The sequence below is a fragment of the Cervus canadensis genome, chromosome 15 (assembly GCF_019320065.1).
Source record: "Cervus canadensis isolate Bull #8, Minnesota chromosome 15, ASM1932006v1, whole genome shotgun sequence".
NCBI lineage: Eukaryota > Metazoa > Chordata > Mammalia > Artiodactyla > Cervidae > Cervus > Cervus canadensis.
The window spans coordinates 50,091,664-50,106,462 of NC_057400.1; the positions used below are offsets into that span (position 1 = coordinate 50,091,664).

General features: G+C 39.3%; 1 protein-coding gene across 1 annotated transcript in view; it reads left to right on the plus strand.

Moving 5' to 3' along the window:
• MYO3B (myosin IIIB) overlaps positions 1 to 14,799 on the plus strand; it is a 476,002-nt gene that overhangs the window by 245,509 nt on the left and 215,694 nt on the right. Inside the window, exons 13-18 of the mRNA XM_043487760.1 lie at positions 696 to 812; positions 1,314 to 1,418; positions 4,107 to 4,190; positions 5,006 to 5,208; positions 11,121 to 11,219; positions 11,552 to 11,666. Of these exons, the coding sequence (XP_043343695.1) occupies positions 696 to 812; positions 1,314 to 1,418; positions 4,107 to 4,190; positions 5,006 to 5,208; positions 11,121 to 11,219; positions 11,552 to 11,666 (723 nt within the window). The remainder of the gene's footprint in view (positions 1 to 695; positions 813 to 1,313; positions 1,419 to 4,106; positions 4,191 to 5,005; positions 5,209 to 11,120; positions 11,220 to 11,551; positions 11,667 to 14,799) is intronic.

A 14,799-nucleotide genomic window follows, 5' to 3' on the forward strand; every position in this document is an offset into this window, starting at 1 on the left:
TGTTTTTATATCAGCTGAAATTATTTTCTGTTTATAGAATGGTGCAATTTAACCCTTAAATTAAGACAGTTGTTCTTCATAAAGAAGAGCTTCATTTAGGGAAATAGTGAAGCTAATATAGCTTGAATTCCAAATTTGAAAATTGTGATAATCCCCATTTAAAATATGCATGTTTAATAGAGCTGTTAATTGCATTGGACCTGCTTCTGCTGTTTCCAACTCTGGGGACCCTTAAATGCAATGTATGAATCACTAAAGTGTGATATAAAAGTGTTCAATTCTACATTCCCACCACATAAATTTTAAGTGTAATGCTTTGAGAAATGAAGTTACAATTTATCTGTACTTTATTAATAGGAATGGCCTATTAAATCAAATTCTGAATAGAACATTTGGATGTGGTCAAACAGTGTTTTCATAATAACAAAATTTTTGTCAGATATGTCAGTGTTTTTTAGGAAGTCCTAAATGGGCTGAATTCTTTTGAATAGCATATTCCTAATTTTTTCTTCTTTCAAGGCAAATATCTGCCTTTACGATCATTAGGGTCCTAATCAATAGGGTATGATTTAAATGGACTATTTTAATCTTTTGGAGAAAATTATTCTTGTAGGAATACACTTGTTGTTATTTTTAGGATCTCTCCCTTGACTGGAAATAATGTTTACTCTCGGTACTATTTATCTTCTTCTTAGGATACAATTATTCATCAGCTGCAGAAGCGTTATGTGGACTTACTTATTTACACATATGTTGGAGATATCTTAATTGCCTTAAACCCCTTCCAGAATCTAAGCATATACTCTCCACAGGTAAGGAATGTTTTATGAGCATGTGGTTCCTTAACAGGAAATTTGAAATCTCAAGGAAAAATGAAAAGGGAGAAAAAGTGAGAATAAAATACCATGGGTGGACATACCCCAAACTGAAAATAATAATGCAACAAAATTCATACATTTTGGGGGTGACTTTTTAAGTTAAGATGTAACAATAACAGCTAATATTCAATTAGTGTTTACTGTATACCGGGCATTGGGTTACCTTGGATATTTCTCATGACCCTGCATGATGGGTATTATTAGTAAGCCTATTTGGCAGATGAGGAGACTTCACATAGTGAAGTTAGTGTCCTTGAACAAGCTATGGAGCCAGTAAGTGAAGAACTGGGATTTTAAGTCAGGCCTGTAGACTCTAGAACCTCTGCTCTACAGCCTCCCTGATGCCACAATTCCCCTGAAAAGTGACAAAGCCTTGGTTTTATGGGCAAAGGGTACTGGGACATTAGAAGAGTTCTTTAAATTAATGTTTTTCAGTTTTCCAGACTGTATCATGGAGTGAAACGTGCCTCAAATCCCCCTCACATATTTGCATCAGCAGATGCTGCTTACCAATGCATGGTTACTTTCAGCAAAGACCAGGTAAGAACTTAACTGTGCTTCCCCACCAAGTCCCACAATAGGATGTTTTCTGTCCTCCTTTGCAGCTCTTGAGTTTTCCTAAGAACTTGCCGTTCTGGTTGCTGATACTGACTCAAGGAAATAGGCAATGAAATAGTAGCTCAGTGGGACAGGAATAGTGATAAACTAGAGGAACAAGAGAATGTAGAAACCCTTTTCAAGAAATGTGAGACATCCTCCTCAAATACACTCATTTTCCCTGGTAAAATATAATAGAGGAAGGTGAAATTCGCTCAGTTGTGTCCAAGTCTTTCCCACCCCATGGACTATAGATATAGAGTCCATGGAATTATCTAGGCCAGAATACTGGAGTAGGTAGCCTTTCCCTTCTCCAGGGGATCTTCCCAAGCCAAGGATCGAACCCAGGTCTCCCACATTGCAGGCAGATTCTTTACCAGCTGAGCCACAAGGGAAGCCTAAGATTACTGGAGTGGGCAGCTCCAGTAGCCTATCCCTTCTCCAGCAGATCTTCCCGACCCAGACATTGAACTGGGGTCTCCTGCATTGCAGGCATGTTCTTTTCCAACTGAGCTATCAGGGAATCCCTAAAATATAATAAGGTAATTCTAGTATGAGAACATAGAGCTAACACAAAACTGATGACATGGTAATGACTGTAATAAAAACAAGATGGAGAATGACAGAAATTAAGTTCTTTCCTAGGAAGGTTTCAGAAAGTTCATGGTCCAGTCCTTTTGTATGAAATATTGCACACAGGCTGATAATGGTCACGCACCGCATGGTTTAGCTGCTAAGAAATTGTGATGAATTGGATAAAAACTGCACAAATCTTAAACTCAGTGCTGTTAACAGAAAGCTCACCCACACATTTTAGCTGTCTGGACCTCCAGTTCACAGTGGTGGCATATCCAGCCTTGGCCCTTCCTTTACTTGTCGTATGTGTTTTTCTCCTTGTGTGTTTATTCTGTTTGAAATAGAAACCGTCTAATTTTGTGAGAAATTTTTATGAGAGAAGGACAATGTATATATTTCCTGAGACCTGTGAAGTCCAGTTTTGGATTTGTTGAGGAACACTTGAAATTTTAATAGTGCAAATTATAAAATGGAATACATGGATTAACTATAAGTTAGAAACTTGACTTCTCCAAATTATTACCTTTCCCAGAGATTTGTGAAATGTCCACAGAATTCATAGACAGGAGTAAATGAAGGGAGATATATGTGTTTTTCAAGTTACAAAGTTATCCCACTGTGTTATCTTTTTTCTGACACCACTTCTGACACCAAATGTTGTGTCTCTACCAACACTAGCCAGTTCTCCAATTCTCTGATGCCAACCAGATGTCTAACAATTCAGTCCCATTCAATTCTGATACTAACTTTCCAGATTTAGCACAGATTTCACAGGTTCGGGGCTCAGTCCACAAGACCACCTGTACTTCAACGCCAGTTGTGAATGGGGTGCCTAGGCTACCCACTCTTCTGCCTGGCTGACTACAAATTTAGGGATTCCCACAATCCCCTTGAGGTTTGATAATTCACTAGAATGACTCTTGTGTTTACTGGGTTTTTATAAAGGGCACAACTCAGAAACAGCCAAATGGAAGAGATGCTTAGGGCAAGATATAGAGGAGAAAATGGTGCAAAGGTTCTATGCATTTTCTAGGCACAGGCCCCTCCCAGGCTTGCAACATATTCACACATATTCTCGTTGTTCAAGAGTTTTTATGACTCAGTCAATCTCTAGCCCCTTTCTCCTCCCCAGAAGTTGGAATGGTAAGGCTGAAAGTTCCCTCACCCTAAGTCTTTTTTGGTGATCACCCCCCATCCTGAAGCTATCTTGGGCTCCACCTTGAACCACTTGGTTAGCAGTTATATTTGCTTGAAAGGGACTTGTTTGTGAATAACAAAGGCTGCTCCACCACTTCTATCATCCAGGACATTCCAAAAGTTTAGGAGCTCAAAGTCAGGAACCAGAGGCAAAGACCCAATATATGTTTTTATTATACCACACCCACTAATCTCCTTTATACATAAAGAGCTCCTAGAAAAAACTGATAGAAAGACCAATAATATTTAAAAAAAAGAAGGCAAAAGATATAGACTGGACACAAAAAAGGAAAATATGAATGACATTAAACTTATGAAAAGATGCCCAATCTTACTCATAATAAAAGTGCAAATTAAAACTGTACCGAGATGCAGTGTTTTGCCTACCAGAATGGCGGAAATCCAACATACCCAGTTGGTGATGCTCCAGGAGAATAGGCACTTTCATACAGTCCTTAGGAAAGCAATTTGGTATTATCTATCAAACTTATGAATGTGTTTACCTTTTGGTCCAACAACCCCATTTCTGGGAATTTATTCTACAAATGAACCTGCATAAATATAATGACCTACGCATAGGGCTGTTCATTGCAGTATTGCTTGTAGTAACATATGGAAAAACTCAAGTATCCATTCTGACTGGTTAAATAGACTATGGTGCATCTGTACAGAGGAGCCACAAATGACTGAAAAGGTTAAAGAAGCTCTCAATGTACTGAAATGGAAAGATTCCTAAGATGTATGCTCAGTGAAGAGTTAAGGTGAACAGTGGTGGATGTTATATGAAAACCATAGCTGAACACACAGGATGTTTACTGTGCCATGAATTCTTCACCAACACTTCATTTTCTGTATCAGTGCATTGTCATCAGCGGAGAAAGTGGCTCTGGGAAGACGGAAAGTGCCCACCTGATCGTTCAGCATTTGACCTTCTTGGGAAAGGTAATGATGGCCTGCTTTCTGTATTGTGGCTTGAAGTCCCTTCAGAGTAACTGCATATTTCTAAAATGATGGAAATACTCGATTTTATTAGGGGGTACATAGAAACATTCCATTTTTATTATGTTCGCCTCCTGATTGCTAGGCCTTGTAAGATGTCAGCATGTCCTCCTCCTTTCATGTAGTGAAGAAAATAATGCCAGCATGAATTTACTAGATTTGGCAATTAATTTTTCTTGTTCTCAGTATAATACAGTTAGCCATTAAGTAGTAAAAGTGGTTAAACACTAGGAGTAGGATTGGGGGAGTCACTAAGATGATCAAAGGAATTGGAAAGTAGAAATCTTTGAGCAACAGTTGAGGGAAATAGAAATTTTTAGCTTGGTGAAATGGACATTGAAGATATGGCTGTAAAAATAGCCTAGCAATTACTTATAAGCAGTGTATTATGAGACTAAGAGCAAATTTAAGTGTTTTTTCCAGAGGAGGTTTATTGAATATTATAATGAATAACTGAGAAAGGTGATGGAATCTCTCTATTTGAAATTCTTTCTAAACTCTAGGCATTTTATCTGTCAAGGATTTTAAGAGAAATGTGGCTGGTCATAAAAACTGACCTAACCTAGCCTCATCTGATACTTATGTGCCAGGGGAGATGCTTATCTGAGAAAACAGTGCTGGTGTTTGATGCTAATTTCCCAGATGGAGTTTTTCCCAAAAAGATAAATGTGATTTTTGTGGACTGGGAGGGGTGTGTGGCAGCTCTACTGGAGTAATGTTTCTGGAGACTCCACTGGACTGTTCTTTGTTTGGCACAGGCAGATAATCAGACCTTGAGAGAAAAAATTCTGCAAGTCAACTCTCTGGTGGAAGCCTTTGGAAATGCATGCACTGCCATCAATGACAATTCCAGCCGTTTTGGAAAATATCTGGAAATGATGTTTACACCAACTGGAGCTGTGATGGGAGCAAGAATCTCTGAATATCTCCTTGAAAAATCCAGAGTTATAAAACAGGCGGTGTAGGTGCCTATTTTCTCAGTCTGGTTTTGTGCTGCAGTGTAGACAGGAGGCTTTGGGAATTTTTATGGCTACATTCCATTCTTTGTTCTTAGTATCCCTGCCCCCATTCCTACCCTCAGCCTCCCCAAAGGCAAGAAACGACTTAAGGAAAGGATAAATGGTGATTTCTAACCTAAAAGATGTTTATAAGCACAGTAGAAAGGGCTGGATGGGATTACTTTGGGATAGGTATACCCATTCCCTGGAGTTGGTTATACCAGGTAGAATTTAACAATATGCAATTACTTTTATAAATTACTAGTTCCCTTAAAATTGAGCTTGTCTATTAAGAAAAAAACAAAAGCACTGAGAATATGCCACATGTTAATTTTCCCCTAGTTTGAGAGAAGAAAAAGTTACTTTGTTTTAAGAAGAGCAGTATAGGAACTTGCCTGGTGGTCCGGTGGTTAGGATTCTGGCTCTTGCTGCTGAGGGTTCAGTCCCTGGTTGGGGAACTGAGATCCCACAAGCTGCATGGTGCAGCAAAAAAAAAAAAAAAAAAAAAATAGCAGCATAGCAGTAGTGGTCAATAGCATGGACTGCTCTTGGTTCAAGGCTGTCTCTGACATTTACAGTGTGACCTTGGCTATGTCACTGATAGCTTGTAGAGAACGATGTCAGATTCATGATCTCCAAAGAAGATTTAGCCCTCATAGCTCAGTTGGTAAAGAATCTGCCTGCAATGCAGGAGACCCCAGTTCGATTCCTGGGTCAGGAAGATCTGCTAGAGAAGGGATAGGCTACCCACTCCAGTACTCTCAGGCTTCCCTTGTGGCTCAGCTGGTAAAGAATCTGCCTGCAATGTGGAGACCTGGGTTCGATCCCTGGGTTGGGGAGATCCCCTGGAGAAGAGAAAGGCTTCCCACTCCAGTATTGTGGCCTGGAGAATTCCAGGGACTTGTACAGTCTATGGGGTCACAAAGAGTCAGACATAACTGAGCGACTTTCACTTTCAGGGACCAGTCTTGATCATGCAGAGCTTTTGTGTTGCAGAAGTTTTATTACAGTGAAAAAGGACAAAGAAAGCTTCTGACATAGACATCAGAAGGGGGACAGAGAGTGACCCACTCGCTAGTCTTATCAAGTCCTTAAATACTTTTACCAGACCCACTCCCACAATATGCATCTTAAGATAACAAGATTAGTCAGAAGATTGTTGTTAAGAAGGAGAAACATGTCCTTGAGCAAGATGCATTGTTCTTATGTAATCATTAGTACAGAGCTTAAGGAAAAACATAACTTTGAGCAAGATGAGTTGTTTTGTTGTGCAATCATTAGCTCTGGGCTTAAAGAAAGTTAGTCTTAAAGATTGTTGTCATAATAACTCAGAGTTTAAGAAAAAATGTCTTATGTGATTAAGACAAAGCAATACAGAAAAAATGTTTATCCCTTTCTTCTCCTCGAGGGCCCCTGACTCCTTATCAAGCTACCTAAGAATTAACCTCATCACCTAACCTCTCTGAGCCTCATCTGTGAAATGAAGATGCTCCTAGAGCCAACCTCATGAGTTTGCCATGAAAATTAGTGAGTTTGTTTATGTAAAAGAACTTTTAAAAGTGCCTGGGTTGGTACATGTTATCAGAGAGTTAGCCTCTCTTCCTATTATAATTACTGTTAGAGGACATCAGACTTCCTCAGGAGCATGGCTCCATTTATGCATTTACTATCTACTGAATTCCTGCTGCATGCCAGTGTTGTGCTCTCTGTTGGGGTTGTGAGAGTAAACAAAATAGACAAGGTCCTAGTATTCTTGGAACTTGGAGTGGATGGGGGATGAGAGAGGGACAGGTGCGGGAAGGGTCACGGGCATTAAGCAAAAAAAAAAAACAAAACTAAGCTTAATGCATAACAATTGTGGTAGGTACCAGGAAGCAATGTAAGGCACTCTGAAAGTAAAATAGGTGAAAGGGCAATAGCCTAGCCTAGGAGGAGGGGGTTTCCTGTGTGAGAGACATTTAATCTGAGCCCTGAGGATCGCTAGAAGTCAGCCAAAGAGATGGGATGGGGACAGGAGTGGAGGGGTGGGGGAAGAGAGGAGCAAAGACAAGACTGAGGCCGGATCATGCAGGGCTTTGGAGCCAGGTTGAGGAACCTTATTCTAAAGACAATTCTTCTGAACCTTATTCTAAAGGTAAAAAGAAGCCATTTAATGTTTTCAAGAAGGGGAGTCACAAAACCCAACTTGCATTTTGTTATGATGAAATGATGGCTCTGGCTTCAGTGGAGCAAATGGATTGGAGAAGATGCAAGAAGTACTATTACATTGAGACCACTAGGAGGCTGTTTTCAAATCAACCTGAGAGAGAATGTTAGCCTGAACCGAGGTGGTAGCAGTGGAGATGGGAAGCAGGGGAACTGATGAATCTGAGAGAGGTTGTGCAAGTAGAACCCACAGGACTTGTTTTAGTTTCAGAACCCCAGCATCTTCTTTTATCAGATACCTGCAGTTTCCTCACAAAATAGGGACTGACTTGAAAATTAAACAAATGCATGAAAGGATAGAATCAGTCATTTTTAGCTTCCCTGTGGTGTCTTGATTAATTTTTATGAGGTGCCCTGCTTCTTTCTTTCTAAATTAGGGTTATTTTAAAGTTTAGGAAACTACCTCTGACAGAATGGAAATTGTAGTTTCCTGTGTTCAAATGTAAAGTGGTCTTTTACAAGGAAAATATAAGGAGGGTTCTAATCATAGCTCTGTCACTTATTAATAGAACTATCCTTATAGCTTACTTTCCTCATATGCAAAAGAGGACATAATAAGGCCAACCTCTTGTGGCTCAGATGGTTAAGAATCCACCTTCAATACAGGAGACCCAGGTTCAATCTCTGGGTCTGGAAGATCCCCTGGAGAAGGGAATGGCTACCTGCCCCAGTATTCTTGTCTGGAAAATTCTATAGACAGAGGAGCCTGGTGGGTTATAGTCCATGGGGTTGCAAAGAGTCAGACATGACTGAGTGGCTAATACTTTCACTTTCAAAGCCAACCTTACAGGCTGTTATGAGAATTAAATGAGATGATATGTGATTTTTGCCAAATATAGAATAATTGGTTTCTAGTAACCCATAACTTATTATTGCTGTTAATTTTAGTCAGTATGATAGCACTGATGGGTAAAACAGACTGAAGACATTAGATGAGAAGAAGGTGGGACTTGTGTAAGTCCTGGTCATCTGATCTTTCTGATTCTGCTCTCCTCTGGCACGTAGTAGGATTCTCTCACCAAGTCCTTCTAATTGGTCTTCTTGCATCCATCTTAACTTCTTACAATCTGGTCTCACATTTACAGTTTCAAACACTTCAAAGAATTCTATTTTCATAATAACAAAATCTTCATCATAGCCTGGTAAGATCTCTGTGGGCTGGCCCTGCCCACTTGTCCACCGGCTTCTCACCAGCAGACTTTTGGTCCCTACATGGATATCATGCTCAGAGCCTTTGTGTACATGCTGCTCCGTCTCCTTGAAATGCTTTCCCTCTTCTCCCTGTAGCTCCTTCCACTCCCTTCTCACACTTTAAAGTTTCATTTTCATGTTATTTTCTTTGAGAGTCCTTCCCTTCACTGGGCACAAGTGACCCTCATCTGCGAATGTTGTTCATCTCAGCCCTTTGATTGTTTCTTTCAAAGTCCTTATCACCAGTTTTCTTACTGATTCATCTCTGTCCATCACTGGAAGGAAGCTCCAGAGAGCAGGAATCCTCTGTCCCATATCCCTGGCATCTGGTGTAGTGCCTGCCATACTTGGCACTCAGTAAGTTTATTAGTTGAGTGAACAAATGGATGAGGAATGGCTAGTAGAGATAAGAATGTACCAGGTGAGCTTGGACAGAATAATCAAGTAGAGGAAGGCTAGAAGATCCAGGAGAATATCCAAGAGAAACTGAAGAAAAGAGTGGGGCCCATGTCACAGACAGGGACAAGGAGTAGAAGGAAGATAAGATTTCTTTGCACATAGCTACGTTGGCCAAGGTGAGGATTTGTGAAAATCCTAGGGCATCAACAGAAGAGACTGACCTCCAAAGGAAAGTAAGGATAGAGAGAAGGACTTTTCAAACTATCTTTGTTGAAAGACTAGTTTGTTTTTTTTTAAATAGTTCATGATAAATTGTGATTTTATTTTTGTAATATATAATTGAAATGTATTACCAGAAAAATCATCATACTCTCAGATATCATAGAAATACCGCTTACTATAAAATGTATGGATACAGACTTTCCAGTTTTTTGTCTCATCATAAGCTGACTGCAGTCCACAGACCACAGTCCAGCAGCATCCACCCTAGCCAGAGTGGCCTAAAAACAGGTACATTCCACAAGACTAGGTAGACTGATGCATGCCATTTTTAGATTGTATTTGAAAGAATACAAGTTTGAGACAGTGGAGACCTTAGTTCTGGGACCAGTTCCCTTCCCTAACTTGCTGTACTACTGGTAAGCTGCTTCTTGTCTTGAGCTTCAGTGAAGTAGGGAGTTTGGGTGATCTTTGTAAGTTGGATATCACTGTCTCTGATGCAACATGGGCTTCAAACAAGATGTGTGACACAGATGCAGTTATTTGGTCTGGAATAGAAAGATCTCTAAATGTAAGTAACCTGAGTTGTCACCTCCTATAAGTGTTCCGTTCTCTAAAATCTTCTGTATAAACATCATTATCAGAGAAATGCAAATCAAAACCTCAATGAGGTACCATTACACACCAGTCAGAATGGCTGCTATCCAAAAGTCTACAAGCAATAAATGCTGGAGAGGGTGTGGAGAAAAGGGAACCCTCTTACACTGTTGGTGGGAATGCAAACTAGTACAGCCACTATGGAGAACAGTTTGGTGATTCCTTAAAAACTGGAAATAAAACTGCCATATGACCCAGCAATCTCACTCCTGGGCATACACACCAAGGAAACCAGATCTGAAAGAGACACGTGTACCCCAATGTTCATTGCAGCACTGTTTATAATAGCCAGGACATGGAAGCAACCTAGATGCCCATCAGCAGACGAATGGATAAGGAAGCTATGGTACATATACACAATGGAATATTACTCAGCCATTAAAAAGAATACATTTGAATCAGTTCTAATAAGATGGATGAAACTGGAGTCCATTATACAGAGTGAAGTAAGCCAGAAAGATAAACACCAATTCAGTATACTAATGCATATATATGGAATTTAGAAAGATGGTAACGATAACCCTATATACAAGACAGAAAAAGAGACACAGATGTACAGAACAGACTTTTGGACTCTATGGGAGAAGGCGAGGGTGGGATGATCTGAGAGAACAGCATCAAAACATGTATATTATCAAGTGTGAAACAGATCGCCAGTCCAGGTTGGATACATGAGACAAGTGCTCAGGGCTGGTGCACTGGGATGACCCAGAGGGATGGGATGGGGAAGGAGGTGGAAGGGGGTACAGGATGGGGAACACATGTAAATCCATGGCTGATTCATGTCAATGTATGGCAAAAACCACTACAATATTGTAAAGTGATTAGTCTCCAACTAATAAAAATAATTGGGAGAAAAAATAAACATAAATGTGTTTAATAGTGTGACACTGGAAATTGCTATCCTAATCCTATCCCTATTACTATTCTGTATTTGGAATGTAACATATTGTACTGTGTGCTCAGTGGTGTCTGACTCTTTGCAACCCTACGGATTGTAGCCTGCAAAGCTCCTCCATCCGTGGGATTTTCCAGGCAAGAATACTGGAGTATTCTGCCATTTCCTTCTCCAGGAATGTAGCATATTAATTGCCTATGAATGCAAATTGGCTACAGAATAATATTTTGCATGGAAGGGAAAAGTCATCGAGTAGAGAAACCCAGAATACGTTATTAACAATGTCCCTTCCCTGCTTTTTTCCAGAGGAGAGAAAAATTTTCACATATTTTACTATATTTATGCTGGTCTTTATCACCAAAAGAAACTTTCTGAGTTCCGACTTCCTGAGGAAAAGCCTCCTAGGTAAGTGTCAGGGGTTTTAGTTGCTAATTTGTAAAGAATATACAATTAACAATCGACAAAACTTGGAAATGGAGCTGTTCTCCTAACTGGACACAGTCTCTTTAGCCAAAAATGCCCACATGAGATGGCAGGAACTTTATTTCCCTTTGCATTTTCTAGAAAGCTTGAAAACTCAATTGCAGCCATTTTATTTAGCCGTGCACACCATTATTTCATCACAGTATTAGACTGTAAGGAAATGCTCTTGCAAAGAAGGAGCCCAATGATACCCTGGTATTTGGGATGCCATTTGCCAAGTAAGTACTCATTCTGTGTGGTCATACTCCATATAGGTACATAGCTGATGAAACTGGAAGGGTGATGCATGACATAACTTCCAAGGAGTCTTACAGAAGACAGTTTGAAGCAATTCAGCATTGCTTCAGGATTATAGGATTCACTGACAAGGTAAGTGATTGCCAGGACAAAAAGAAACTCAAGTATTCATATTCTTGGGTCAATGAGAATTGAAGACCTGAAAGTTCCAACTTGGGGCAGTACCCGTGCTTTTCAAATGCCATGCTGGTCATGTTATAAGGTCTTGCTACTTAAAAGTGTGACCCAAGGACAAGAAACATTGTCATCACCTAAGAGCTTGTGAGAAATGCAGATCCTCGGGTCTAACCAAGAACAGCTAAATCAAAATCTGCATTTTAGTAAGATCCAAGGGGAACATTAAAGTAGAAGTACTAAAAATAAAAATTAAAAAATGATGTAGAAGTAGTTTTGTAAATGCCAAATACTGTGAATTGTTACCTCTGTCATCAATTCACTCCAGCTTTGATATCAAACACCAAAACAACACTGCCCTTTTCTGAGTTGGGGTTGTTCCAAACATTAAAGTGAATTGTCTAATAGGAGTATAAGAATAAGGAGGTTACCCCCAAGCCACAGGAATGTATTTGTGTAAGTAGTTACTTGTGCCTCAGACAAATTAAACCTTTTCAACTTTCTTGCAGTCACTTTCTTCTCCATGGTGCAGAATTGCAATTATTAGCTACAGTTCTAAGTATTATATTGCCTTTATCATACTAGATACAGGCTGTCTCTATTAAATATATACTGGGAGTGACAGAAAATATTTATTACCCTAGGCTCAAATAATACTGTGTGATACATTTGTGTCATAGTTTCTGGGCTTTTTGCCATCAAATTTGTAAAATATACAGATTCTTTTGCCTTTCTAACAAAGGAGGTGAATGATTAGGAGATAAGTGAAAATGTTTAAATCTTCAGGGGTGAGATTACAAGACACTTGAGTTAGCTTGGGACAGCCACTCTGGATAAAAGATTGCTTTTGTAATCCAAGGCGTTTGGCCAGCCCTTTCCTCCCCAGCTTGGTTGATTTTAGTTATAATAATACATTTCGTCTTTCTAGCTAGCTGTTAAATTTCTCTGTCAGCCTCCCACAGACTTTAAACTGACAGCGGAAAATCCCAAAGGTCAGATACAAATAGAAATATATTTCCCTTGGCTTCTTAAAGGAGAGCAATTAAACAGGTTCCAGCATTATTAAAGGACCTTTATGGTTGTTAATTTATAGAGCTGGTTGTTATCAAAGATGCGTCACCAGAAGAGTCAAAGCTTGGCAGTAGAGCCATTTAAAGTCACCTGGCTCATGCTGACGTGTTAAGGGCATACTTTCTTAAAAGGGCACAGGAACAATAGAGAAGTCAGTCATAGGGTTCATAATATTTTGTTTCTAATAAGTACAACAATAGTTGTAGAATACTGTAGAAAGATTGATGCCAATTCTAAAGGAAAGGCTATTCTATCAGCCCTGTCCTAATGGTAGAAATAATAATAAAACAGATGATGTTTTAAGATAAAAAAATTAAAAACAAAAGAAACTAGATCTGCTAAGTATATATCCTTGAAGTAAGCCATCCCTAACTCCTATGGGAATAAAGTCTAGTAGAAATGATTGAATGATTGCGTGAACAGATATGAAAATAAAGAAACACAAAAGGTAGTAAATATTTTTAGTTTATGTCTGGTCTGGACTGTTAAATGAATAATCAGACTGTGATTATATGTATGTATGTGTATATTCCCATGTATTATGTCCCATGTTAATTCATGCTGGAAATAAACACAGTTTATGTCAGCAGTTCTGGAAATGGAAGGAAGAGGCTGGATCTTTCTTATCCTGATTTCTTTGGTTATATCTTTGTCTGTATCTCTATAGACAACTTATTTTGCTGAATTAACTCAATTTGCTTTATGTTTGTAAACTCAAAGTAGTTTGACTAAATTCTGAAAGACCTAATTGACTGTAGTCAGGAAGTGAAGTGAAGTCACTCAGTCGCGTCCAACTCTTTGTGACCCCATGGACAGTAAGTAGCCTGCACCAGGCACCTCCATCCATGGGATTTTCTAGGCAAGAGTACTGGAGTGGGTTGCCGTTTCCTTCTCCTGATGGCTCAGATGGTAGTCAGGAAGCAGATGCTAAATAACTGATGTAACAAAACTTTCTCTTAAGTTTTTTTTAGGGGCATTTCTATACAGAGAGTATGGTCCATGTCCTTTTTTACAGTGTCACTAATTCCCTGCAGGAAGCCCTTCAAATTTTCCCAAACCCTTAGAGCCAAAAGTATCTGAAAGAACCCTTGAACCTAGGTTTATTGTAAAGAAACTTCGCTGGTAGAAAGAGTCTTCCAGTAACAATGAAATCCCTGTGGGCAGTTGGGTGGGGGTGGGGGGGTTATACCTAAAACCCTGTAATGAAGATCAGTGCTTTTCTACTCTTATTTTTGGATTAAACCGTACTATTTTTGTTTAATATTATGTGTGTCTTACTGGTATATGAATTACCATAACATAGTAAATAAATTGAGTTTTAGGTATGTTTATGTTTAAAAGTACATGAAGATTTTTCTGTCAGGTTATCTGTGATGGTCAAGATTGGACATTTATTGCAGATCCCTTGATGAAGAGGCTAGGGAGAAGCCTTTGAGATTAGGGAATTATTTTTTTCCCTTTCTTCAAAACAGATAATGAATTGGGAAAATACTGCTGAGGATAGACTAGAGGGGTACATATTAAAGTGTTAATTGAGGATGTTGAAGATTTCCAGTGCCTTAATGACAGACAATAGGATTTATCATTGACTTTTTTTAAAAAACCTCTTTATTGATGTATGATTGACATGCAAAAAAAAATTTCTTTTTAAACCAACCATTGACTTTAAAGTTAGGAATGTTGTGAGCCTCCGAAAAGGAAACTGAGTAAAGAACCTGTAAGGAAGAATGCCAGTCAGCTGGGCCTAATGCAGTGCTTTGGGGAAAAAAAAAAAAAAAAAAGAACCAACTGGTGAAAAACTAAAGGCATAAAAAAGAAGTAAGGCAAAGAGAGACTGAAAGGGTGAGTAAATTCCTAGGGAGATACCAAAACATAACTACCATGAGATGCCTGTGAAGGCAACCAGGGGCAGTTTCCTTGAATTAGCTCCAGGTTAGCAGAGATAATGTGATCACTCACCTAGAGCCAGACATCCTGGAATGCAAAGTCAAGCGGGCATTAGGAAGCATCGCTATGAGCA